This window comes from Perognathus longimembris, chromosome 17 (assembly GCF_023159225.1).
Source record: "Perognathus longimembris pacificus isolate PPM17 chromosome 17, ASM2315922v1, whole genome shotgun sequence".
Classification (NCBI taxonomy): Eukaryota; Metazoa; Chordata; class Mammalia; order Rodentia; family Heteromyidae; genus Perognathus; species Perognathus longimembris.
In genome coordinates, this window is record NC_063177.1 from 40010963 (window position 1) to 40038687 (window position 27725).

General features: G+C 44.3%; 2 protein-coding genes across 6 annotated transcripts in view; both read left to right on the forward strand.

Moving 5' to 3' along the window:
* Nbr1 (NBR1 autophagy cargo receptor) overlaps positions 1 to 16573 on the forward strand; it is a 36806-nt gene extending 20233 nt beyond the window's left edge. For 2 of the 3 annotated variants that reach the window (XM_048367009.1, XM_048367010.1), the window contains exons 11-22: positions 73 to 232; positions 516 to 806; positions 1757 to 1897; positions 2836 to 2911; positions 3621 to 3731; positions 3968 to 4129; positions 4294 to 4365; positions 7549 to 7966; positions 8686 to 8777; positions 9735 to 9792; positions 10917 to 11019; positions 16022 to 16573. In XM_048367009.1, coding sequence (XP_048222966.1) covers positions 73 to 232; positions 516 to 806; positions 1757 to 1897; positions 2836 to 2911; positions 3621 to 3731; positions 3968 to 4129; positions 4294 to 4365; positions 7549 to 7966; positions 8686 to 8777; positions 9735 to 9792; positions 10917 to 11019; positions 16022 to 16195 — 1858 coding nt within the window. In that variant the 3' untranslated portion in view covers positions 16196 to 16573. The remainder of the gene's footprint in view (positions 1 to 72; positions 233 to 515; positions 807 to 1756; positions 1898 to 2835; positions 2912 to 3620; positions 3732 to 3967; positions 4130 to 4293; positions 4366 to 7548; positions 7967 to 8685; positions 8778 to 9734; positions 9793 to 10916; positions 11020 to 16021) is intronic. The other variant, XM_048367012.1, reaches the window with a different exon arrangement.
* A 1235-nt stretch (positions 16574 to 17808) lies between these two features.
* Positions 17809 to 27302, forward strand: Tmem106a (transmembrane protein 106A). Of its 3 annotated transcripts, XM_048367048.1 has the most exons (9): positions 17846 to 17889; positions 19861 to 20008; positions 20051 to 20095; positions 20613 to 20676; positions 24265 to 24418; positions 25154 to 25294; positions 25416 to 25459; positions 25924 to 25977; positions 26825 to 27302. In XM_048367048.1, exons 2-9 carry the CDS (start codon positions 19885 to 19887, stop codon positions 26943 to 26945), a joined length of 747 nt encoding a protein of 248 aa, XP_048223005.1. In that variant the 5' UTR covers positions 17846 to 17889; positions 19861 to 19884; the 3' UTR covers positions 26946 to 27302. The 3 variants fall into 3 exon arrangements, with proteins under 3 accessions (XP_048223004.1, XP_048223003.1, XP_048223005.1); XM_048367047.1 differs by having other exon boundaries at positions 17809 to 17889; positions 19885 to 20095; XM_048367046.1 differs by having other exon boundaries at positions 17845 to 17889; positions 19861 to 20095.
* The last annotated feature ends 423 nt before the right edge of the window (positions 27303 to 27725 follow it).

Here is a 27725-nt window from a genome sequence, read left to right on the forward strand (position 1 = left end):
ATGGTGAGGCTAATCAGAAACCATCACATCCTTCCCAACAGCAAGTGACTAAGCATCTGAATTTCTGTTCAGGCTCCCTTTGCAGCCCTGTGCCCCAGTTATGCCAACGCTTAGTGCAGCATTTGTAGATGAGAACTTGCCTGATGGGACTCACCTTCAACCAGGAACTAAGTTTATCAAACACTGGAGAATGAAGAATACAGGAAATATAAAGTGGAGTGCTGACACCAAGGTAATTTTTTCCCCCACAAAATGTGAAGACAAATTGATATAAGTCCCTTGGGAGGCTGAGGTATGAGAGCCGAGGTTTGGCGCCATCCCAGCAAACAAATACTCGAGACTCCTTATCTCCAATTAACTAGCAAGAAGCTGGAACTGGAGGCATGGTTCAAATGGTAGAGTGCCAGCCAAAAGCACAAAAAAAGCTGAGTGAGAGCATGAAACTTTTTTTTAATGTGATTTAAAAGCTAAAGTATACAGTTAACCAAATTTCTTCTGGTTATTGTTCTTTTCAGCTCAAATTCATGTGGGGAAACTTGACTTTGGCATCTACAGAAAAGAAGGATGTTTTGGTTCCCAGTTTGAAGGCTGGCCATGTGGGCATTGTGTCTGTGGAGTTCATCGCCCCAACCTTAGAGGGAACATACACTTCCCATTGGCGTCTTTCTCATAAAGGCCAACAGTTTGGGCCTCGGGTCTGGTGCAGTATCATAGTAGATCCTTTTCCTTCCTCGGGGAACCCTGATAACATTGAAAGGGGCATGATTAGCTCAAGCAAAGTTGGTGATGTCACCTGCCAGCAAGAGGTGAGCATTCACAGACTGGGCTAGTGTAGCAAGTTCTTTTTTCAATAGTTATAGATAGTAGTGTTAGTATATGCTTATAATCTCTGCACTTGGGAGACTGAGGCAAGGGGATTTGGGGTTCATGACAGTCTGGGCTATACAATGAGACTGCCTAAAACTAAGCCTGAAGTGGGAATACCTGGTTACATCAGTGGACACCTGTTGCAGAGCACTATCATTTACCTCATGACCAGGAAGCACATAGAGAAGAGTCTAGAGTCTCCTTCCAGGGCTTGACCCCATAATCTAATGATTTCCCACCATCCCTATCCAAAAAGTACTGCCAAATTTTTCAATAGAGTCATGACCCTGGCAGCCAAACCTTACCCTCCTGCAGGGCACATAGAAACTATGGCAGTCAGTTTCTCCACCTTCCCCAACACACTTAGGGGCTGATATTGGTCTTGTCCTCAGGGCTTTGTTTTACTCTCCTTAGTACAGTCACTTCCTAAGTGCTTTGCCATCTCTTTATATTGGTGCTTACTCAGTTCTTGACTGCGTAAGGCAAAGAAGGGCTACCTGGTTCACCCAGTGTGGCCTATGGAACTGCCAACTAATAGCTGTGCTCTTCAACATTTGTCCCTCCTGAATGTCCCCATGTATTCCCTATATACTAATGAAGTCTTGTCTTCTTGTTGTTTGATGCACAAGTTTCTTGTATATAATATCCCTATAAGTGGGACAGATTGTTTACTGCTTAAATTAGACGTACTCAAAGTTCATGCCTAATTTAGGCTCTTAGGGTTTATTTAAAATTAAGGGATGCTGGATGAAAAGGTAGTATGTAACCTCTAAAATTATATCAAAACAAAGGTAAAGAGGTTCAGCAGTGTTTTGAGTTAGGGGAAGGCATTGTCAGAGATAGTGCTACAATACTGCACCTAATATATGTCTCAATGGTTTGTCTCTAGGAAGCTTTTCTTGTAGACAAAGAAGAAAGTGAAGTGATGCAGCAGACAGAAGGAATAGGAACCAGCATCCCACCGAAGACAAAGAGTGTTGCCAGTGAGAGAGAGCTCTACATCCCATCCGTAGACCTCCTGACTGCCCAGGTAGGGCATTCTTCACTTTGAGGAGCAAGGGACAGAGAAAGAGCACATTGACAAGAGTTGTCACCTTGTGTGGCAGAGAAGGTGGTATAGCCAAAGATGATTACCAAGAAGTTAAATATAAGCCCACTTGATCCAGTCAGATGCATAAAAGAAAGGAAGTCACCCAAGGAAGCAAGTTTCTGAATTGTTTCCCCTGAATTGGGAATTCAGTCTTCTATTTATTTACCTACATCTTCCTCTTCTTTTTTTTCTTTAGCCTATTTCCTACACCTTCACATCCACTGTGTTCTCCCCTCCACCCCCACCCCCCACCCCTTCTCAGTGAGACTGGAGTTTGAACTGAGGACTATATGCTTCGAGGACTCTACCTTGTAAGCCGTGCCTCCAGTCCTTTTTTCTTTAGTTTGCTTCCAACAGGGTCTTAATGCTAACTTTGCTTGGGCTAGGCCTCAGATCATGATCTTCCTACTTCAACCTCCCAAGTACCTGGGATTACAGGAATGTACCAACGCACCAGAGGAGGATGTTTGTTTGCTTTTGCTTCCCCACCACCACCTCCCACCCCCTTTATATCAGAGTTTGAGCTCAGGGCTTTCACCTTTCTTGTCTGGCATTCTATCACCTGAGCTACACCTCCAGCCCATCCTTTTTGCTAGTTATTTTGGAGATGGAATCTAGCAGACTTACCTGCCCAGGCCGGTTTTGATATAATCTCCTTAACTTTTGCCCAGACTGGTCTCCAGCCACAAGTAGGTAGGGTGTAAGCTACCAGACCCAGCTACATTTTGTCTGTTCTTGTTTTCTCTTGACTGAGGAAAGGCATGAATTTGCATAGAGTTGAATTCAGGATGATGTGCAAATAGCTTGCATGATGACATAACATAGCTCCAGTGTATATATACACTACAAGCAACTTAACATGCCCATCTTTTTTGCAGGACCTGCTTTCCTTCGAATTGTTAGATATAAACATTGTCCAAGAGTTGGAAAGAGTGCCCCATAACACCCCTGTGGGTAAGAATGTCACTTGGTTCATCTTGTTTATGCTATTAACGTGTAGAGGTACTGCAGCTGTATTCCAATCTGAGGAAATTGATGGCAAGGATTTCTTTTTTTTTTTTTTTTTGGCCAGTCCTGGGCCTTGGACTCAGGGCCTGAGCACCATCCCTTGGCTTCTTCCCGCTCAAGGCTAGCACTCTGCCACCTGAGCCACAGCGCCCCTTCTGGCAGTTTTCATATATGTGGTACTGGGGAATCGAACCCAGAGCTTCATGTGTAGGAGGCAAGCGCTCTTGCCACTAGGCCATATTCCCAGCCCGATGGCAAGGATTTCTACCACAGTGGGATAGTAAAGCTTTACCATGGTCCATTTTCCTCCTTTCCCCATTGTTTTTCAGAAGTAACAAGACTTCCTTACCAGAAGGCAGGCACTTTCTTCTGTTTTCCTCCCTTTGTTCCTTTACATTCCATGATATGTGTCTTGGCCATGACCTTTTAGGCCAGTTAACTGTTTTTGATCCTTCTTGCATTGGTTGATCTGTCCTGAGATTAGTTGCATACCTGGTGGTCTGGAGAAATTCTTTGTACAGATTTGGGAGCATATCTGGTTTTTATTTTAGCCCTACAAGAGGCAAGAAACATATGAGCTGCTTCTTCTGGATACTGATTATTGATGACATGATGCTTTTTCTCAGTTGATGGTTCTCCTGTCTTCATTCTCCAGATATGACTCCCTGCATGTCTCCTCTGCCACATGACAGTCCTTTAATAGAGAAGCCAGGCTTGGGGCAGATACAGGAAGAGAGTGAAGGGGCGGGATTTAAAGCACTTCCTGGTAAGGGGTTAAATAGTTGTAAAGCTTTTGCATCCTTTTTATACCACACCCTATTTTTATACTTACTCCTTACTAACCTTACCTCAGCATGTAAATGGGTGTCCTGTAGCATCTTTTTTGACACATGACACAGAGAGAAGCTGTTCTTTGACGTGATCTCAGCATGATGATAGTAAGTGGTGAAAGCTCTCAGCTCTTTAAATGCCAAGTGAAGACAAGGTTTGTGTCTCTTTCAGATTCTACAGTATCTGCAAAGAAGGTTGAGAATACTGCTTCTGTGGAGGAAGCAGAAGAAGATCTTAGCGGGACCCAGTTTGTTTGTGAGACTGTAATCCGATCCCTTACCTTGGATGCCGCCCCAGACCACAACCCACCTTGCAGACAGAAGTCCCCCCTGAGTAAGTGTCTCTGCATTTCTACCAGCTAGCAGTGCTCTTCCTAAGAGAGGAAGGAGGATAAGCTTTGTTAGAAATTCTGGCCACATTTGAGCATGCTACGTGACCATTCTCTCTAGAACTCAGTAGCAAAAGAACCACCCTAACTTGTTTCTGAACTTTCTCAGGAGAATTGAACCAGCATTCCACAGAGGAACAGCAGACAGTTATGCCTGGATTCTGCAGAAAGGAATCTTCCTGTAAGTTTGACAGAGCTCCTCATCAGAGACCCCTACTGGTAGCTGTGTTGTCTGCTTTTTTTTTTTTTTTTTTTTCTTTTTTAAGGGCAAGTCCAAAAACATAAAAAGAAGCAAGAATACCAATCCAGGTTTCCCAAGGCTAAATTTACTTTATTTTATTTATTTATTTTACTGGGGCTTTATTTATTATTTACTGGGTCTTGAACTCAGGGACCTCAAGTTTATTCAACTTGCTTGCTTGCTTGCTCATGGCTGGCACTCCACCATTTGAGCTGTGCCTCGAAGCCAGTATTTTGTTGTTTAACTGGAGATGAAATCTAAAGAAGTTTTCTTCCCAAGCTGACCTTGAAACCATGACCTTCTAGGTCTCAGCCTCCTGAGTAGCTAGGCCTTGTGAACCATCAACTTCTGACTCCCAAGATTAAATTTTATTTTAATAAATAGCTATGTAACAGAACCTGCTACATGTCAGATAGGTAGCACCAATGTTATGTGTCTAAAGAACTACCCCAAAGCTGCATATTATTATTATTATTTTGCCAGTCTTGGGGCGTGAACTCAGGGCTTGAGTACTGTCCCTGAGCTTCTTTTGCTAAAGGCTAGTGCTCTACCACTTGAACCACAGGGCCACTTCTGGCTTTTTCTGTTTATATGGTACTGATACTCAGGAATCCAACCCAGGGCTTTATACGTGCTAGGCAAGCACTCCACTACATGTTGTTTTATGTGCAAAAATAATATGAAAGAGGAATTTGTATTTATTTTAGTGAACTTTTGATGTATACTTTTTTATAGTGGTACTAGTTCATTTATTTATCTATTTATTTGTTTATTTATTGCCAGTCGTGGGCGTTGGGACTTAGGGCCTGAGCACTGTCCCTGGCTTCTTTTTGCTCAAGGCCAGCACTCTACCTCTTGCACCACTTCTGGCTTTTTCTGTTTATGTGGTGCTGAGGAATTGAACCCAGGGCTGCATGCTTGCTAGGCAAGCACTCTACCACTAAGCTACATTCCCAGCCCCTAGTACTAGATTTTGAAATCACATCCTCATGCTTGTTAGGCAGGTGCTCTACTATTTGAGCCACTCATCAGCCTTTCCCCCTGTACTTTTTTTTTTCCTTTGGTGCTGGTCCTGAGGCTTGAACTCTGTCTAGGCACTGTCCTTGAGCTTTTTTGCTTAAGGCTGGCACTCTCCCACTTGAGCCACAGCTCCACTTACAGGTTTTTGGTGCTTAATTGGAGATGGGATTCTCATGGACTTGCCTGCCCCGGCTGTCTTAGTACTGTGATCCTCAGATCTCAGCCTCCTGAGTAGCTAGGATTACAGGCATGAGCTTCAGATGCCTGGCTCCTTGACCTATACTTGTCTTAAAGTATGTATACATATATCTATTTTTTCGCATATATGTACAAATGCCTAACCAAAATATCTGAAAGGACTTAACACCTAAATATTTGTTCATAGTCTATTTTGATAGGATTTGTGGACACCTTTCTTTGCCTATACATTACTCTTTTTTTTTTTTTTTTTTTTTTGGCCAGTCCTGGGCCTTGGACTCAGGGTCTGAGCACTGTCCCTGGCTTCTTCCCGCTCAAGGCTAGCATTCTGCCACTTGAGCCACAGCACCACTTCTGGCCGTTTTCTGTATATGTGGTGCTAGGGCCTCATGTATCCGAGGCAGGCACTCTTGCCACTAGGCTATATCCCCAGCCCTATACATTACTCTTATAAGGAGAAAGGAAGTAGACCTTCATCCCTAGAGTACTCACAACCTGACTGCTCTTGTTATAGCTCTGTTAGCTAGTATTATCAGTTCCAGAGATAGAGGACCCTCTTTCTGCCAAGTTTCATTTAGATATTTATAACATCATTTACAAGCCACATAAAATTATCAGTGCAAGAAGATGGGCCACTGGCAGCTATTGAAAAGCATACATTATCTGTTCTGTCATGTACCAAATGATTTCAGGAGATTTAAGTGGCCTGTGAACTGGACATTCTTCACCCTTAAAAGCTCTGTTCTGATTATGTTAATCACCATATGTTAATCATCATATGAACTGGAAAAAAGAACGGGCTTTCTTGTTTTAAGATTCATAGTTCTGGGCTGGAAATGTGGCTTAGTGGTAGACTGCTTACCTAGCATGCATGAAGCCCTGGGTTCGATTCCTCAGTACCACATTACCAGAAAAAGCCGGAAGTGGCGCTGTGGCTCAAGTGGTAGAGCGCTAGCCTTGAGCAAAAAGAAGCTCAGGGACAGTGCCCAGGCTCTGAGTTCAAGCCCCAGGACTGGCCAAAAAAAAAAAAAAAAAATCACAGTTCTACATAGTCTTCAGACATAGAATATAGTTCATAGAATAGTCTTCAAACAGAATAGGGGCCCTGAGTCCAAGCCCCAGGACTGGCCAAAAAAAAAAGGTCATTGCCAAAGAATTAGAATGCTTAAACTACAGCCCCCAAGTTATAAATATAAAATTTAAAATAGGGGGCTGGGGATATGGCCTAGTGGCAAGAGTGCTTGCCTCACATACATGAAGCCCTGGGTTCGATTCCCCAGCACCACATATATAGAAAACGGCCAAAAGGGGCGCTGTGGCTCAAGTGGCAGAGTGCTAGCCTTGAGCAAAAAGAAGCCAGGGACAGTGCTCAGGCCCTGAGTCCAAGGCCCAGGACTGGTTTAAAAAAAAAAAAATTAAAATAGGATTTCATGAAATTTTGGGCTGGGAAAATGGCCTAGTGGCAAGAGAGCTTGCCTCGTATATGTGAAGCCCTGGGTTCAATTCCCCTAGCACCACAGATATAGAAAATGGCCAGGGCTGGGGATATGGCCTAGTGGCAAGAGAGCTTGCCTCGTATACATGAGGCCCTGGGTTCAATTCCCCAGCACCACATATGCAGAAAATGGCCAGAAGTGGCGCTGTGGTTCAAGTGGCAGAGTGCTAGCCTTGAGCAAAAAGGAAGCCAGGGACAGTGCTCAGGCGCTGAGTTCAAGGCCCAGGACTGGCAAAAAAAAAAAAGATATTATATAGAATAGGCTATGGTTCCCATACTTCCCTGTGATTCTCCCCACCTTCCAGCTTTCATAATATTAGCTTGTAATCCAAAAGGCTTCACCAAGGATAGCACTAGGAGCTGCTTGTAACTTTACTTCTACCTTCAAATTGATTACTTTCATCCTTTAGTGAAATTTGCCTTGCCTAAAGAGGGACCACTTGGAGATGAGAGAGAAGAGATTGTCCATATTGCTGAGGAAGAAATCGTGGAGGAGGAAGAAGAGGAATTCAAAGATGAAGTTCAGAGTCAGACCTCTTCGTCCTCAGAAGATTACATCATCATCTTGCCTGAGTGCTTCGATACCAGCCGTCCCCTAGGGGATTCCATGTACAGCTCTGCACTCTCGCAGCCAGGCCTTGAACGAGGGGCTGAAGGCGAGCCTGGAGTTGAGGCTGGTCAGGAACCAGCTGAGGCTGGGGAGAGACTCCCTGAAGGGGAGAGCCAGCCACAAGAGCAGAATATCAGTGACATCCTCACGACCTCACAGACTCTGGAAACTGTGCCCCTAATCCCAGAGGTGGTGGGGCATCCACCACTGCTGCCCAGGTACCATTCATGCCCCCTTCAACTGGGGAGCTCTTCAGAGATGAAATAAAGAGTGGGAGGAACCGACTTGATTTCAAAACCTGCTTTCTCATCAGTATGGGAAAAGATGATTTCCCATAGTGAAGTCTGAATTTAGATGAATAAAAGTCATATTTCTCAGTATTTGTGGATTTTGGATTTAAAGTTTTGTTTTAGTCAACCTTATTTATCTCATGTAACTTTCATTGAGGATTAAGCATGTAGCTCAGAGGTAGAGAGCCTGCCTGGCTTGCATGAGACCATGGGTTCCATCCTCAACACTGCAAAAAGAAATAGGAAACACCTCATCCACATATATATATAAACCAAAAGAAAGCATAATTAGGAAGTTAAATCCATTATGAGAAAAAAAAACAAACCACTGTTAATCCAAATAGAAATTATTTCTACTGGATCTATCTGAGTCTCAGCACCACTTGATGTAGGGGGAAAGTGAGTGGAGTGAAGTCAGTCTTTCTAGCTTGACTGGCTAAAGAAAAGTCAGAAGTAGAATGCAGTTTTGCTTAAATTCCCTTAATTCACACATCTGTATCAGATCTGTCATCTGTGTCATCTGTCATCTGTAACAGAAATGTGAAGCCTCTGTAGAGAATTTAGCACTGCTGTGCTGTGTGTACTGTTTCTCTACTGTTGCCATAGGTATTTTTCAACTTACTTTCCATATTGTGTCTTTCTGAAAGGAGCCCTCCTTGTGTACAACATGATTCCCTGGGAGTGGATTTACCAGTTACCATACCAGAAGTTTCTTCAGTCCCTGATCAGATCAGAGGAGGTAATGACAAGCTGAGCTTCATCTCTTTTCTCTCTGCTCCTTTCTAGTGAAAACTAGGTCCAGTAAAGGCTCTCTATCTTCATGATTCTTGGCAGTTTTTAGAAACATGCCCTTTCCCTCTTTCTGTGCTTCTTCATCATACTTTTTGTTTTTGTCAGTTATGGGACTTGAACTCAGGGTCCGTGTGCTGTCCCTGAGCTACAAGGCTAGCGCTCTACCACTTGGAACCACAGTGCCACTTCTGGTTTTCTGGTGGTTAATTGGTGATTCAAACCATTATCCTCAGATCTCAGCTTCCTGAGTAGCTAGGGTTACCAGCATGAGCTTATCAGAGTCTGGCCTCCCTCATACTCCTTATTTCTATTCTCTGAGTATTTTGAGACTTCATAGATGTTAGGTATTGTGCTATGGTGGAAATAACAGTTTTAGAGCCTAGCCATTCTAGATTCCAGCTCTACTTCCACTTTCCCTGATTGTGACCATGCAGCCACTCCACTGGCTTATAATGGCTATGGATCTTTGCCTTATCTGCAAAAGCAGGACAATAGCATTCTATAATTGTGAGTAGATCTACAAAGTCACTTCTCACTGTTCCCCCCCAAAAAAACCAAGTCTAAAAGTATTTGAGAACTACTGTGTCCATGAATTATAGAGCTTTTTTTAGGGGGAAGACATGACTGGAGTTCGAACTCAGTCTGTGCTTGCTCTACTGCTGAGCCACTTCTTCAACACAGAATTAATTTTTGAATCAATAAAATGTTGCACTGCATTTCTAGATAGTTTCTCATAATTTGGTTAAAGCACCCATAGAATTTTAGAAACTTAAAAAGCAAAAGAAGAAAGACATCAAACACTATGAGAAGATTTCCGCCTGCCTTGATTGTAGCCTTGCTGTGATTTAAGAAACACTAGGTGCTTATGGATGCTGTATCTAACCAACAGCTCTTTTGCTTTTAGAGCCCAGAGGCTCATCAGGACTTGTAAACAGCAGACAGAAGAGCTATGATCACTCAAGGTAATGACCTTGTGCAGTCTCTTCTTCAGAAGCAGGTGGATATCCTAGCATTGCGTCTGCTTAAAGAGCCTCTCATAGCATGTGCCTGTCTTCTGAGAGCCTTTATTCCTATCTGTTATTTTTGTGTGTGTGCCGGTCCTTGGCCTTGAATTCAGGGCCTAAGCACTGTCCTTAAGCTTTTTGGTTTTTTTTCCTCAAGGCTAGAACTCTACTACTTGTTTTGTTTTTTGATTTTGTTGCCAGTCCTGGGGCGTGGACTCAGGCCCTGTCCCTGGCTTCTTTTTGCTCAAGGCTAGCACTCTACCTCTTGAGCCACAGTGCCACTTCCAGCTTTTTTCTCTATATGTGGTGCTGAGAAATCGAACCCAGGACTTCATGTATAGGAGGCGAGTACTTTACCACTAGGCCATATTCCCAGCCCAGAGCTCTACTACTTGAACCACAGCTTCATTTCCAGATGTTTTTGGTACTTAATTGAAGAGTATCACACCTCTTGCTTGGGTTGTCTTTTCCTGAGTAGCTAGAAGTACAGGCATGAACCACCAGTGCCCAGCATCCTACTTGTTCTTATTTCTGCTAAAGATTTTGAGAAACACTTGGCAGAGGGATAAAGCCTCTGTTTAACAGGTCTCATATTCCAGACAAAATATATATATATATTGCTCTAAAATTCATCTGACCCTTAGTGTTAGAGAAGGAAGGAAAGTCAAACCTAATGTGTATCTTATTAATTTTATTCTTAGAAACCCCTGCCTCTGCTCCCTGTCATCTCAGAGCAGTATACAGAAAAATCACATTTCCTATACCAGGTGTTTTCTCAATGAGCAGATGGTCTGTCAGTACCCCCAATGTGCCTATGACCACATTAATTTCCAAACTTGAACTAAAAGCTGGCATGATAACCAGAGTGTTCCATTTTCTGAAATGCCCTTATCTTACACCAGCAAAGCTGAGCTCTATATGAAACCAAAGTTATAACTAGAAAACTGAAAATAGTCACCTTCTCTTTTCACATCTTGGTTTTTCTTCAAGGAAATGATTTTTAAAAAATCGACACCTAAGCCATCTTGTAAGAAGGTAATGGTTTGTTTTATGTAGGGAGATAATTTGGTTTTCCTCTACAGACACCACCACGGGAGCATTGCTGGAGGACTGGTGAAGGGGGCCTTGTCTGTCGCTGCCTCTGCATACAAGGCCCTATTTTCTGGGCCACCAGTCACTGCACAGGTAAGTGTTTCATTTTCCTAAAACTCAAATTACAAGTGAAAACCATGTCATCTATGTAGATGAGCTACTTAGCACTATGGAAGAAGCATGGGCTCTCTAGTCTTTGGTTAGCACAGAATGTATAGAGGAGTACTGCAGGTGTGGTGCTAACAAGATAAATAAAATACTTCTGCCCAAAAACTATGTGAGACAGGCTAGTATTGACAGTACAGAGTAAAGAGGGCTGAACATGAGCTCAAGTGGCAGAGTAGACAAGCTCAATCCCAACAGCAGAAAAAATAAAAACAAGTACAGGACAAGATACTATGCCAGTGCAGTCAGACAGATTTTTAAAAAACACCTCAAGCAGGGCACTGGTGGCTCACACCTGTAATCCTAGCTACTCAGGAGGCTGAGATCTGAGAATCAGTTCAAAGCTAGCCCAGACAATCTATGAGACTCTTATCTCCAGTCACCACAAGACCCAAAGTTGAGCTATGGTTCAAAGTGGTAAAGCACTAGCCTTGAGCAAAAGAGCTCAGGGACAATGCCCAGGCCCAGAGTTCAAGCCCCATGGCCAACAACAACAAAAATTAAAACCTCAGTCTAGTGAGGCCAAAGACTTGGTAGCTCATGCCTGAACTGAATCAGTCCTTCCTTCCTTTCATTTTTTTGTGCCAATCCTGGAGTTAAATCCATGCCCTTGGCATTGTCCCTTAGATTTTTCTTCACTCAAAGCTGACACTCCATCACTTGGGCCACAGCTCCACTTCTGGCTTTTTGGTGGTTAGAATAAAAGTCTCACATACTTTTCTGCCTGGGTTGGCTTCAAACCAATATCCTCAGATCTCAGCCTCCTGAGTAGCTGTGATTACAGGTGTGAGCTGTCAGCCCCCAGCTGAACTGAATTCTAAAGGATAGGACAAACCAAGTTTTCAAGAGAAGAGCAGCAGAAAGTACTGAAGACCAAGTAACTAGTAAAGAGACTTGGAAGCCAGGTACTGCTAGCTCATTGCCTGTAATCTTAGCTACACAGGAGGCTGAAGTCTGAGGATCAAAGTTTGAAGCCAGTCTAGGCAGGAAAGTATGTTGGACTCTTTATTTCCAGTAAAACTACCAAAACCAAAGGTGATTCTGTGGCTCACTGTGTTAGAGTGCTAGCCTTGAGCAAAGGAAGCTCAGGTACAGAGCCCAGGCTCTTGAGTTGAAGCCCTAGGACCACCACCAAAAATAAATTAGAACTTGTTAACTTTAAGTGGCTACATACATTAGATTAACCAAGGGTAAATCCTAGGCTCCTGGCTTAGGCAATCACTAGGATATGCACTCTGAAGGATGTATTTGGGTCAGTTTTGGATAGTATTGAGACATATCTATGTATCCAAAGTGCAGTCAGCGAGTACATCTGGATCACAGGGGAAAGATTTGACCTGGTGCTAAAGGATATTTTCATTTTGTTTTATTAAGGGGTGGTAAGGTAGGGTTTGGTGTTTTTGTTAAATTTAACGTGGTGGGTTTTTTTTTTTCCAGTATTGGATCTTGAACTCAGGACCTTACACTCCAACTCTGTCCATTAGTAATGCTGTATGCCATTCCTCCAGCCCAGCATTTTGCTGATTAATTGGATATAGAGTCTCACAGACTTTTCTGCCCAGGCTGGCTTTGAACCTCTCAGTCCTTCCAGTCTCAGTCTCCATAGTAGTTAGGTTTAGAGGTGTGAGTCACTGGTACCCCACTTGTTTTGTTTTAAGAGAGAGTCTCCCCATATAGCTTCTGCTGGCCTGGAACTCTGAATCTTGCTGTCTCAGCCTTCCAAGTGCTAGAATTAAAGGAATGGCCATGATGCTCAGCCTGGTGCTAAAGTTGGAGAGTCACTTGCATACAGTTTATAGCAGGAGCCAATTGGATGAGATTATTCATTAACAATGGTGGAGGCAACAAGCAAGTTTTCTGCTGGAATTCAGGGAGTTTTAACAAGCTTTTAACACTTTTTAACAGTGTTAGGTGCTACTGAGTTTGTGAGCAGGTGGGCTGAGAATGTTGCTTAGTGGTAGAGTGCTTGCCTAGCATATATAAAGCCCTGGGTTGGATTCCTCAGTATCATATGAGCAGAAAAAGCCAGAAGTGGTGCTGTGGCTCAAGTGTTAGAGTGCTATCCTTGAGCAAAAGAAGCTCAAGGACAGTGCCCAGGCCCTGAGTTCAAGCCCCAGGACTGGCAAAAAAAAAAAACAAAAAAAAAAACTGAGAGCGTAAGCATGCCTCACTTTATAATTGCTGGGTAAGGAAAAGAGAGCAATAGCTAAGATCAGTGAGACTTGAGATTAGCCCAGAAGCAAAAGGGTTAACAAAGCTGAGCATATGAAATGATTTCCAAGGTTTAAGGAGGAAAAAACACAAAGCAAAGTACCTGTGAAAAGATTAAATCTGGAAAAGAGGATGAATCTAAGAGGAAAGGAACATACCAGAGAGTAAAATACCAGAGACTGCTCTATGTTATATATTTTCTCATTTTTATATATCTTCTCGAACAACTCTCCAAAATAGGAGGAATAATATGAGATTGAGGCTGGGTGCCAGAAATCTTAACTACTTAGGAGGCTCAGATCTGAAGATTGTAGTTTGAAGCCAGCACAGGCAGACAAATCTGTCAGCCTTATCTCCACAATCACCAAAAAGCTGGAAGTGGAGTGTGGTTCCAAGTAGTACAGCATTAGCCAAAAAAAACTCAGAGACAGCACCCAGGTCCTGAGTTCAAGCCCTAGTAGTACCACACATGCACATGCAAACATATGCACATACACGCTCACACGAGATTGATACTCAGCACAGATAGCTAAGCAAATGGTAGAGTTAGAATTTGAGCTTAAGCCTCTCTACCTCACAATCAATCATCTTTCTGCTCTGCAGCCTTCCACTTACATTTGGATAAATCACTACATGTTAAGATTTTAAAACGTTGGGGCTGGGAATATGGCCTACTGGCAAGAGTGCTTGACATGAAGCCCTGGGTTCGATTCCCCAGCACCACATATACAGAAAATGGCCAGAAGTGGCGCTGTGGCTCAAGTGGCAGAGTTCTAGCCTTGAGCAAAAAGAAGCCAGGGACAGTGCTCAGGCCCTGAGTCCAAGCCCCAGGACTGGCAAAAAAAAAAGATTTTAAAAGGTTGTATATCCACCACAGAAGGAAATGTATTGGGGACTCCTATTACCTAAACCACTTCCATTTTGAAAGGGAAAAAAATCAAGAAAACTACCCAGATCTAGTTTTCCAGTTTTTGTACATCTCATCTCCTCATGTATCAGACAAGATTTCCCTTGCCCCATCACAATTTCTGTGTGTGTATGTGTATGTACCCATGTGTGCATACGTGCATGCACTGACATATATATATACTGGTCCTGGAGATTGAACTCAGGGCCTGGGTGTTATCTCTGAGCTTTTGTGGTCTACCACTTGAGCCACAGCTCCACTTCTGGCTTTTGGGGTGATTAATTGGAGATAAGAGTCTCACAGACCTTCCTGTTTGAGATAGCTATGAATCACAATACTTACTTAGATCTCAGCCTCTTGAGTATCTAGAATTACAGGTATGGGCCACTAGCACAATTACTTTAATGTTCACCAGGTCTCAAAAGTTTGTTAGTGGGCTGGGAATATGGCCTAGTGGTAGAGTGCTTGCCTTGCATACAGGAAGCCCTGGGTTCAATTCTTCAGCATCACATATATAGAAAATGCCAGAAGTGACACTGTGGCTCAAGTGGTAGAGCACTAGCCTTGAGCAAAAAGAAGCCAGGGACAGTGCTCAGGCCCTGAGTTCAAGCCCCAGGACTGGCAAAAAAAAAAAAAAAAAAAAGGTTGTTGGAATATTTTCCTTCTGGCCAAAATATGCCTCTGAAAATCCCATCTGAAACAGTCTCCTAACTCTTAGGAGTTTAGAATCTCCCCCACTTCCCTTTTCTTCTTCAGATACACACATAGGTAACCGGAAACACTCCTACTCTTTCAGAAAATTCATTGATACCAAGCAGACAAGAACGCTGTATCCTTGTACCTATTTTCTAGCTTTTTTCTTTTTATCTGTTTTTTTTTTGGGGGGGTGGGGGTGTCCTGGGACTTGAACTCTGGGCCTGGGTGCTGTCCAGAGCTTCTTTTGTTCAAGGCTGGTGTTCTACTCCAGCTTTTTCTAAGTATTAGAGATAAGAGTCACAGATTTTTCTGCCTGAGCTGGCTTTGAACCATGATCCTCAGATCTCAGCCTCCTGAGTAGCTAGGATTAGATGTGAAGCACTAGCACCTGGCTAACATTTTTAATAAACCTAGAAAGACTAGTATGTATGACAGGAGTGTAAAAATTTATAAGAGGGGCTAGGAATGTGGCTTAGTAGAGTGTGTGCCTAGCATGGAGGAAGCCCTGGGTTCGATTCCTCAGCACTACGTAAACAGAAAAGGCCAGAAGTGGTACTATGGCTCAAGTGGTAGAGTGCCATCCTTGAGCAAAAAATGTTTTATAAGGTTCAGCTAGGAGCCAGTCCCCGGTGGCTCACACCTGTAATCCTAGCTACTTAGGAGGCTGAGATCTGAGGATCATGGTTCAAAGCCAGCCCAGGCAGAAAAGTTCATGAGACTCTTAACTCCAGTGAACCACTCATAAAACTGGAAGTGGTGCTGTGGCTCAAGTGGTAGAACACCAGCCTTGAGCTGAAGAGCTCAGCGCCCAGGCCCAAAGTTCAAGCCCCACAACCTATCCAAAAAATAAAAATAAAAAAATACCGCTAGGCATCAGTAGCTCAGTCCTAACCTGAGGAACATGGTTCAAAGCCAGCCTGGGATGATAAATCTGTGAGACCCATATCTCCAATTAGCCACAAAAAGCCAAAAGCCATGGCTCAAAGTAGTAGGTCACTGGTCTTGAGCACAAAAGCTCAAAGACTCAAACCATGAGTTCAGGCCCCAGGTTGGGCAAAAAATAAATAAGATTTGTAAGATAAATTATTCACAAAATGTCTTCCTCTCTTTGCCCAGCCAATAGTTTCTGAAGATCAGACAGCAGCTCTGATGGCCCATCTCTTTGAAATGGGATTCTGTGACAGGCAGCTGAATCTAAGGCTTCTGAAGAAACACAATTACAACATCCTGCAAGTTGTGACAGAACTCCTTCAGGTCAACAATAATGACTGGTACAGCCAACGCTACTGAGGAGTGACCTTGTATTAAATAACTGCCTGCTGCTTAGAGATGATTTTTACTTGTCATTGGGGGAAGAGGTAGAGACCCTTGATTATTTTTTAATCTGATGAATCTATATAGAGCCCATCATTGAATTGTCAAGACAATACCTGTTGTAGTATTTTTTGGAGCAAATCAAAGACCACAGCTTAAATTTTCACTTTAGGGATTGGATGAGTAGTAGGAAGACAGTTTTTCAATTGATTTGGATAAAAATCCTTTCTCAGTGCATTGATGTAACGTTGACTTCCTATAGGACCATTTTTTTTTTCTGCTTGAGTATTTTTTGTTGGTTCGTGTGGATATTTTTAATGGGATATCTGTTAAATGTCAGACTTTTTTTTTAAAGAAATTAACCTAGGAAATTGATTTTAAGTATTCTCATAATTTCTGTAACCAACCCCAATCCTCATAGGCATGTGACATTAAAAAGACACCACAGCAAGGCAAAAATATTGCCTCTCTCAAGGAGAAAATCATTTTCCTGCAAGACTTGGTAAGGGCACCTTGTTTTCTAGAGACCTCATTGGCGCATCTCAGTATCTATCTACCTTGCAAGAATCTCAAAAGTATGAAACAGTATGCACCTGTTGAGCACTGTCTTGTAGTAATTTTGCATATATTTTTCTTTTATTTAAGGACAAAAACTTTAGGTAGTATGACATATTTTGCTGATCTTATAGAGAAAGAAAAACATGTATTACATAAAGGGAAAGAGGAATTTAACAGTTACCTGTTTTCTGAATGTCAGGGCAGATCTTATTTTATAGTAGAGTCGGGGAAATAGAAACTGGAACTGGCAGGCTGGCTCCTATGTTAATGTTCAGAAATGTGGCACAGGAAATGCTGTTGCCTTATTGAATGTTTGGAATCCATTCAGAGAGACATCTAGCCCTAGAACACTAAGTATAGCTGCTGCTATTCAAAAACCTTGGATGGGTACAAACTCACAGGAAAGTTTTGGATTAGCCCTAGAGAATAGAGTGGAAGGAGCCTGCTTCTGGGGCCCAGTTACTTCCATTTACAGAAAAGGAGTCTTGGGCTCACTGGTGAGAGAAAAGGTAACACTTTTTATTCATGAAAATGGCTTTCAGAAAAGGAAAAAAAAGTCAAAACACCAGCTGGATGGGAAAAGATCATTAAAATAGTATTATTTAATCTGGTTGGTATTTATAATGGATGGCGATTTTAATTAGTCATAATGTTTATTTCCAGTATAACTCTCGAATGCTACTTAAATAAACCAGAATTCAAGCCAACCAGGCTGTTCATTATTTAAAACGATTTTTGTCCTGGCTTCATGAAGCCAGGGTGTGGATAATTGGGTTGATTTCAGACGGGCCCTGTTTAGACCATCTGTGTCGTCCTCCCTATAGAACTTGTACATAACCACTTAAAGAATGGTGAAATAAATGCCCCCTTGAAACCCCTACCTGGACTAAGCTGGTCCTTTTGGGAAGAAGTGACCTCGAGTAAACTTTGCGGGGGGGGGGGGCTGGGGGGGGCTGGGGGAGGACGCGCGCGCGCTGCGGCGGGGCGGGGCTTTGCCCGGCACTGTGTCAAAGCTCCCGCCTCCAGCCGCACTTTCGGTTCCATCCCCGAAGAGTTTCTGTCGCCTTGAGGAAGGCAATCCTGGGACTACGCTCTTCCTTTCCCTTTCGGAGGTAAGGACCTGAGGGACTTTTTGGGCTTCCACTTCCAACACTGGCACACGCTGGTATCCGACTCCAGGCTCTGTGTCTGATGGAGTTTGAAGCCCCATGCATACTGGCTGAACGGGAAGCGGCTTGGTCCACCCAGGAAGTTAAAGTCCCCGCTCCCCCCTGCAACGGCCCATAGCCACTCCCCCCAGAACTCTGATGTAGGGGGCTGATTGCTCCTCCACCTCCCTCCTCCATCCTACATTTCTCTAGAGCCCATCGCATTCTAGAAAACTTGCCTTGCAGTTGAGAGCCAGGCATCCCCGACCAAAGCCTGAAGAGGCTCCCTTTAGCACAGGAAGATCAGTGTGCCTCAACCTGCCCACCTCATTCTGCCACCACTTGAGTCTTTGGGGGAAAATGCATATTTACTCATTCCTAACAGACCGTGACATGACCATAGCCACAGGCCTTCTTTCTATCCTGCTTCCACTCAGAAAAACAGGGTCTTTCGCCCTACTTGTGATGTGTAGCCTCCCTCCTTGTTTACAACAAATCCTACCTTCCTATTACCTCAATACCACCTCGGGCCAGGAACCAAAGTCTTCCCCACCAGTGTCCAGACCTCAGGCATTTCTGCCCTGGTGTTCAGAGAGATCTCTAAAGTAATCGCCAGACTGGGGAAAAGAGGCCCTAGGGTGCTCTCTCCTGCCCCAGCCCTATCCAGCTTCCTTCCTTTAAAGGAATGTCAGCTCAGCAACTTTCCCAGAAAAAGTTACTAGTGCTGGAAATCCCCCAAAGTGAAATAACTTCTGCTTTTCTATTTCCTAAGGCAATTGGTCTCTTTCAATCATTGAAAGGACTCGAAATGCATTGGACTTTGATGTCTGATCTTGTGTGTCATACACACCCAAGTCTATTGGGCATACTTAGATTGTGATAAAGCTTCTTGCAAATCCTTTTTTTTTTTCCTTTTGCCAGTCCTAGGGTTTGAACTTGGGCCTGGGCATTGACCCTGAGCTTCTTTTGCTCAAGGCTAGCACTCTACCATTCGAACCATAGTGCTGCTTTGGGCTTTTTCTGTTTATGTGGTACCAAGGAATCGAACCCAGGGCTTTATGCATGCTAGGCAAGCACTCTACCACTAAGCCACATACCCAGCCCCTTCATGCAAATCTTGAGAACTTAAAACTAAAATTATTAATGATGACTCAGCCTGTAATCCTAGCTACTCAGGAGACTGAAATCTGAAGATGGCCAGCATGGCAGGAAAGTGTGAGATTTATCTCCAATAAAGTACCAAAAAAGCCAGAAGTGGAGCTGTGGTTCCACTAGCCTTGAGCACAAAAGCCCAGTGACATCACTCAGGACCTGAAGTCAGGCTCTGGAGCACAAAAGCAAATAAGGGAAAGGAAGACAATGTATGAAAGTAAATGTACTCATTACCTGACTCATGTTATTGTAATCTCTATGTACATCACCTTTATAACAATAAAGATTTTTTTTTTTTGCCAGTCCTGGGGCTTGAGCCGAGGGCCTGAACACTGTACAGTCCCTGGCTTCATTTTGCTCAACTAGCACTCTACCACTTGAGCCACTGCCATTTCTGGCTTTTTTTGTGTATGCGGTGCTGAGAAATTGAACCCAGGGCTTCATGTATGCTAGGCAAGCATTCTACCACTAGGCTATATTCCCAGCCCCACAATAAAGCTTTTAAAAAAAAAAGGGGGGGGGCTGGGGATATAGCCTAGTGGCAAGAGTGCCTGCCTCGGATACACGAGGCCCTAGGTTCGATTCCCCAGCACCACATATGCAGAAAACGGCCAGAAGCGGCGCTGTGGCTCAAGTGGCAGAGTGCTAGCCTTGAGCGGGAAGAAGCCAGGGACAGTGCTCAGACCCTGAGTCCAAGGCCCAGGACTGGCCAAAAAAAAAAAAAAAAAGAATATATCTAGCATCAATGCTAATAATGTTAGCACTGAACTTTGTTCTTATCAGTGAAAACTTCCTGTTCCTCAACAGATGGGTGGGTCATTTTCCCAACTGGATTCTCAGCAGGAAGATGAGAGGAACACTGTCCTTCCCCAGAACCCAGCCATTGATAGCAAGGCTGTCAGCTACTCAAGCCTGGATAGCAACAAGACACTTTGTTCCTATATGTCTAATGAACGCACAGCTGGTGCCAGCTTTGTTACTTGTCCTACCTGCGAAGGCCGTGGGGCGATCCCCCGAGGTGAGTGACCCAAGACTTCGTGGTCTAGATCTAGAAAGAGCTCTTGGACAACTAGCCTGGGTTTAGCCCAAGGAATAGTTGGATCTGCTTCCAGTTTGTGTTCTCCCACTCAAAGACTGGCCAAGGAGATGGTAACCGTCATAGGACTCTCAAAACACATACATGTGCGTGCGCACACAGATACACAGTGCTCCTGCCTTATTCCCTAGCCTTTAGAGGGAGAATACCTAGTCACTCTGCTCCTCAAGCAACACTCTGTTTTAGGATTCAAGAAGTGACAAGCTGTGGTGTGTCTGATTTGCTAGGGACTTTCATAGATTCCTCATAGTTGGTCATGGAAATCTCATTTCTATTCTAGTTCAAAGCTACCAACTCCAGTAGCACAGTCTAATATTCCAAGACCTGCTTTAGGGCAGAAACAGCATGCTTCTATATGGAGAGGTGCTTCTGTGAGGCTAGCACAAATACTTGTCATGGATCCTTCTTGGTTCTCCTCTCACCCTCTTTCTCTCTACAGAGCTGGAGAAGCAGCTGGTGGCTCTCATCCCCTATGGGGATAAGAGGCTGAAACCCAGGCGCACGTGAGCCACAATTCTTCCTTTTCTCCACAGACTGTCTCCTTGGGGATCATGTCACTTGTGTGTGTGCTGTGTTTGGGTCTTTCTAATTTTCTCTACAAAAAGCCTTAGCTTTGCTGGGTTCAAACATAACCAGCTTCTTGTTTTCAAGGACTTTCCTGGTTTAAGAATGAAAGTGTTGTTGGGCCTAGTGGTACATACCATACTTGTAGTCCCAGCACTCGGAGAGCAGAGGATTGAGTTTAAGGCCAACCTACTGAAACCCTGTCTCCAACACACATCCCGCCCCCGTCTCAAAAATAATAATAATAATAATAATAGCTGGGCCCTGGTAATCCTTCCTAGCTACTCAGGAGGCTGAGATCTGAGGATTGCAGTTGGAAGCCAGCCCAGACAAGAAAGTCTGTGACTTATTTCCAATAAACTCCTCAGAAAAAGCTGGCAGTGATGCTGTGGCTTGTTAGGTTTTTAAAGTAGGTAGCTGGTAAAGGAGAACACCACGTGGTATTCAGGCAGGAAAAAAAGTTTATTACCGAACTGCTGGCCTTTGGCCAAGATGATCCATGGCCCGAGAGAAAGGAGAGAGAGGGCGACCCCCACCCAGCCCTGCCTTATATCTAGGGCAGGGGCAAGGGGTGTGGCCAGGTGGATTAGGATGTGACCTCAGGAAAAGGGGAGGTAACTGCCTCCAGGTCTGCAGGTTACCCAGGTAACTGGGTGGAGACTTAATGAGGTGGTGGCATCTATGGAGCCTCTGGGAGAGGACCTAACATGGCTCAAGTGGTAGAGTGCTAGCCTTGAACAAAAGAAGCTCAGAGTCAGCGCCCGGGCCTCAAAGTTCAAGCTCCAGGACTGGAAGGGGGAAAAAAAAAAAAGCAGGGTCAGAAGATAGGGTTTTAGTGCTGGGAAAATAGCCTAGTGGCAAGAGTGCTTGCCTCATATACATGAAGCCCTGGGTTCGATTCCCCAGCACCACATAAATAGAAAACGGCCAGAAGTGGCGCTGTGGCTCAAGTGGTAGAGTGCTAGCCTTAAGCAAAAAGAAGCCAGGGACAGTGCTCAGACCCTGAGTCCAACCCCAGGACTGGCAAAAAACAAACAAACAAAGCCAGCCTGGGCAGAAAAGTCTGTGAGATTCTTATCTCCAGTTAACCACCAGAAAAACACCAGATGTAGAGCTGTGGCTCAGAGTGGTAGAGTACTAGCTTTGAGCACAAAAGCTCCAGGACAGTGCCCAGGCCCTAAGTTCAAGCCCCGTGAGCTACCAAAAAAAAAAAAAATGCTGGGCACTAGTGGCTCACACTTGTAATCCTAGCTACTCAGCTAAAAGCCCATGCAAAAAAGTCTATGAGACTCTTATCTCTAACCAGCAAGAAGCCTGAAGTGGAGGTGTGACTCAAGTGGAAGGGCTCCAGATTTCAGCAAGAGTGAGAAGACCTGAGTTCAAGCCCCACTACTGGCACAGAAAAACTTAAGGGAGGATAAGGAAGGAATGAAGGAGGAAAGGGATAAATGTCATAGATTGGGTAATTATCACCCTATATACATATATTGAGACATCACATTATCCTTATAAACATGTATAATTATGGGCCAAGAAAATATAAAATGGAACTTTAAAAAAGGCAGCATCAAACAAAGTAAATATCTCTTTAGGTCACTTGATAAATAACCTTCCCAGACTGTCACTGCTTCCAAGAAACATGGCTCCCTCTCCAAGACAGAAAGGACCTCATGCCTCTCCCAATCTTCCCAGGACAGAGCATGAGGCCCTGGCTGGGAACTTTGGGGAAGTTTTCCTAAGCATTTCCCTTACTATGGTAGTTTAGAACAGCTTATTTTCATCCTAGTAGGGATAGAAAGCCATCTATTTCCTAACCAGGAACAATTCTCAGAAGCATCTGAGAATTTCATCACAAACTTGGATCCTGTATGTGATCTGGGTCCATGTGAAATGGATCCTTTCAACTTCCAAGAGTCTCAGCATAGCTTGAGAGCCACCACCCAGCTTCCCCAAATACTGCACTAGAATTTGAAACTAGCAGTGTTCCCCATTCCCTGTGAAATACTAAGGACTCCAGTGAGTATCTCAGATTTGGTGTGTATACTTTGTTTTCCAGGGCTGAGATTAAACCCACTGTTTGGAAAATGCTAGTCAAGTACTTGACTACTTGAGCCACTCCTCTGTTTTCATTTGTTTCTGGGATAAGGTCTCCCAAGTCAAGATCCTCTTGCCTCTACTTCCTGAGTAACTGGGCATATCTGAGGTTCTCTGATTGTTTTGTTCCTGTCGGGGGGGGGGGGGGCTTTAACTTAGCGTCTTGTGCTCTTGCTTAGATTTCCCCCCACAAACACACACAAACACACACACACACACACACACACACACACAGCTGGAGCCCTACATTGAGTCACACTTCTACTTCTGGCTTGTGTTGATTAGTTGGAGATAAAGCTTCAGACTTGTCTGCCCTGGCTGGCTTTGAACCATAATTTTCATATCTCAGCCTCTTGAGTAGATAGATTACAGGCATGAGCCACCAGCATCTAGTTTTGCTTATAATTAGAGGGATAATATCCCATTCTGAGTATCAGATTTGATTATTATAATTCAGAGTACTCAGAGTCATGTGCTGGGTACTAGTGGCTCACACCTTATAATTCTAACTACTCAGGAAGCTGAGCTGGTTCAAAGCCAACCAGGTCAGACAAATTCATGGGACTCTTATCTCCAGTTAACCACCAAAAAGCCAGAAGTAGAGATATGGCTTATGTGGTAGAGTGTTAGCATTGAACCCAAAAGCTCAAGAACAGCACCCATTCAAGACCCATGACCAGCATAGATAGATAGATAGATAGATAGATAGATAGATAGATAGATAGATAGATAGATAAGAGAAACTGGGTTGGGAATGTGGCTTAGTAGTAGAGTGCTTGCTAGCATTCATGAAGCCCTGGATTCGATTCCTCAGTGCCACAGAAACAGAAAAGGCCAGAGTGGCGCTATGGCTCAAGTGGTAGAGCGCTAGCCTTGTGTACAGAGAGGCTCAGGGAAAGATCCCAGGCCCTGAGCTCAAGCCCCAGGACTGACCCCTCCTCCAAAAAAAAAAAGAGGGAGAGAGAGAGAGATACTAAGGCATGAAGACATTCCCTGGGCTTCTCACCATTATTGGGTCAATGAGGACAGAGCTAGAAATGGAAGTGTCTACCACCCACTCCTGTGCTCCCACCCATGCTGGACCACAGTTAAGAAGTTAGACATGCCGTTGTGGGATGGATACACATGGGGGGAGAGCTTTTTTATTTTTGCCAGTCCTGGGGCTTGAGCTCAGGACCTGGACAACTGTCCCTGAGCTTCTTTTACTTAAGGCTAGCACTCTACCACTTGAGCCACAGCACCACTTCAGGCCTTTTCTATTTATGTGGTGCTAAGGAATTGAACCCAGGGCTTCATGCATGCTAGGCAAGCACTCTACCACTAGGCCACATTCCCAGTCCCTGGGAGAGCTTTGTGTCTAGACAAAAGTATGTGAATCTCTCCCCAGCTTTCCCGATATTCACATTCCTCTCTTCTTCCATGGTTTCCCACAGGAAGTTCTTTGTGTTCCTGGCTGTGCTCATTTGCCTGGTGACCTCCTCCTTCATCATCTTTTTTCTGTTTCCCCGGTCTGTTGCTGTGGAGCCTGCAGGCCTCAACTCCTCTATGGTGGCCTTTGATGAAGAAAATATCCAAGTCAACATGACGGTGGGTTCCCAGGTTCCCTGTAGCATTTATTCAGGGTTACGATTTTTTTTTTTTTTTGGCCAGTCCTGGGGCTTGGACTCAGGGCCTGAGCACTGTCCCTGGCTTCTTTTTGCTCAAGGCTAGCACTCTGCCACTTGAGCCTCAGCACTACTTCCGGCGCTGAGGAATCTAACCCATGGCTTCATGTATATGAGGCGAGCCCTTTACCACTTTACCATATTCCCAGCCCCGACTTTTAATTTCTTTTGAGATCCTTATCTTGATTTGTTGCCTAGGCTGGTCTTTGGGTAGCTGGGACTATAGGGATTCACCATCATACTATACTTTCCTGACATGACTGGCTTCCAACTGTAATTCTCAGATCTCGGCCTCCTGAGTAGGATTACAGGCATGAGCTACCATTACCTGAGACTCTAATCTCCATTTAACCACCAGAAAACGGGAAGTGACACTGTGGATCAAAATGGTAGAGTGCTAGCCTTGAACAAAAGAGCTCAGGGACAGTGCCCAGGCCCTAAGTTCAAGCCCTAAAATCCAAACAACTACAACAAAAAGGTTAAACCAAATAAATAAAATGAGAAGGCCTTAAGAAAGTTTCCCTGTACTAAGTCCACTGCACTTGAAGCCCATTGTGGTAGGATGAGATGAGACTAGAGACCGAAGATTCACCAACTCTTTGGCTTCTCCCAAGAATAAGCAACCCTCACTTCTCCCTTTCCTTGTTTTCATTTCCAGAATGTGTTGAACATCTCCAACACAAACTACTACCCTATCACTGTGACCCAGCTGACCATCGAGGTTCTGCACTTGTCCTTCGTGGTCGGGCAGGTCTCCTATAGCCTCTTCTTGCATGTTGGCCCTTTGGCCAGTGAACAGGTAGGTGACTGCCTTCTTTTTGGCCAGATCTATCCCAGGTGTGTGGATGTGTGGTGATGTTGGGAAGGGGTGGACAGGGATCCTGAGATAGGGACTAACCGTGTGTCCGTTTGGTTGACAGATATTTTACACAGTAGCCAGCAGGATTAAGGATGAAAGCACATAGTAAGTACTCATTCACCAATTCTCCACTTGTAGTTAGTATCCACCAGGTTTCCTGGTTGTCTAGTAACCTCTGCAACCAGCATTTGGCCTGCCCCCTTGTGGCAGAACTGCAATGTGCAAGGGCAACTGTGTTTCCAGACAAGAGATCTTTACCTGTGGACTGATTGGAGTAAAAACAGGCTAATATGTGGTTAATCTTTACAATATATAATCTTGGGATCTTTGGTCTGAATCATAGAGGAAGAGGAGTTTTGTATTTTCTACTGAAGGAGAGTCCAGCAAGTAAGGGTGGGCAGATGATAGTGCAGCCTGGTAAGCAGCCACCTTACCTTAGAGGGAGAGGGAAGGTATAGGAGTGAAATTATGGGAAGCAAGGAAACTGAGACCTGTTGGTCTTCTTCAGGATTTCTGACAGGCTGTTTACTGTGAAATATGCCTCCATGGTCTCTTTTTCTCTCTCTCAGCAAAATCTGTACCTGGCTGAAAATCAAAGTCCACCATGTGCTTTTACATATCCAGTAAGTAGAGTGTCGAGCTGTAATATCCTCTCACTTCTCATTTCTCACCTCTGGTCTGTCTCATGGAGAAGAGAGATTCACTGAAGCCAATCACACGATATTTATTTATTTATTTATTGGTGCCAGTACTGGGGGCTTAAACTCAGATCCTGGGTGCCATCCTTTAGCTTTTTCACTTAAGGCTGGTGTTATACACCACTCCAGCCATACTTTCATTTCCGGCTTTTGCTGGCTAATTGGAGATAAGAGTCACTTAGCCAGCACCGGTGGCTCACACCTGTAATCCTAGCTATTCAGGAGGCTGAAATCTGAGGATCACAGTTCAAAGCCAGCCCAGGCAGGAAAGTCTTTGAGACTCTTATCTCCAATTAATCACCAGAAAACAAGACATGGCGCTGTGGTTCAAGTGGTGGAGCACTAGCCTTGAGCTGAAGAGCTCTAGGACAGCACCCAGGCCCAGAGTTCAAGCCCCACGACTGACCAAAAACAAAAAAAAAAAAAAAAAAAAAAAAGGCTCAGGAACTTTCTTGACTGGGCTGGCTTCAAACTTCGGTCCTCAGATCTCAGCCTCCTGAGTAGCTAGGATTATAAGCATTAGCCATTAGTGCTCAGCTTAACTATGTGAATATTAATTGGCTCTGGGGAATAGCAAGTCCAGGCCTCTCTGAAGGTCTTACCTGGCTGGATTGGTGTGGTCCCAAGGTTGTCTGAAAAGTACTGGCACTCATGAAGCAGCCGTCCCCAGGGCCTTGACAGAGCAGGGAGGCAACCCTCCCCAGACTTTAGAACAGGACCAGAACTGTCCTTTTCCTCCCAGACTTGCCAACAAGGCCTGCTTCCTCTCCAGGGGCTCGCTGACCTGCTCCTACCTGTGCCATTCAGAGCAGCGGCTGTTCCAGAGCTATGAATATGTGGATTGCCGAGAAAACACATCGGTGCCCCATCTGCTGATCCCCCACACACTCTAACTGCCTGTTGCCCCTGGATTCCAGGTACCTCCAAGCCTGGTCTGTGACTCTGTCAACTTGTGGTACCCAAGGAAGGACTTTGCCAAAGGAAAGTCCTGCTTTATCATGCTCCACCATTACCACACCCTTAGGACAAGTTGCTTTCTACAATGTTAACATCATACTTGCACACACACTTAATCCTCCAGTTTCTATGAGTTATTTCCTGGGCCAGCATCAGATCTGCCCTTGATCTGTCTGAAGGAAAGTCTGACCTCACGTTGTCTTGTGGCTGAATATGCTGGTTTCCCAGCCCCATCTGGCTTCTTCCCTTTCAGATTCTTTGCCCAGTAATAAGAAAATGACTTTGGGAACATCCAGTGTTGTGTCTCTCTACTTCAGTCAGGTGACAAAATGATGGGAATGGCTCCCTTCTGTCTGGTAACGTATCACAGTAAGATTGGCCAAAGTTCCTTGTTCTTCCCAGCTAATGACTGGGTCCCTGGAAGATGGTTATTTTCCATCTCAAGCATCTCCTCTTTAAAGAACGGTGTTACTAAGCCAGGTGCTGGTGGCACACTCCTGTAATCCTAGCTACTAAGGAGGCTGAGATCTGAGGATTGCAGCTCAAAGCCAGCCCAGGCAGAAAAGTCCATGAGACTCTTATCTCCAATTAACCACCAGAAAACCGGAAGTGTCACTGTGATTCAAAGTGGTAAAACACTAGTCTTGAGCAAAAAGAGCTCTGGGACAGCGCCCAGACCCTGGTTCAAGCCCCATGACTCACAAGAAAAAACACAA

Coding starts and splice junctions, on each gene's coding strand:
- Tmem106a (XM_048367047.1), top strand. CDS start 19,885: ATGGGTGGGTCATTTTCCCAACTGGATTCTCAGCAGGAAGATGAGAGG. Junction 24,419..25,153: donor ATATCCAAGTCAACATGACG/GTGGGTTCCCAG, acceptor TTTCATTTCCAG/AATGTGTTGAACATCTCCAA. Junction 25,460..25,923: donor ATTAAGGATGAAAGCACATA/GTAAGTACTCAT, acceptor TCTCTCTCTCAG/CAAAATCTGTACCTGGCTGA.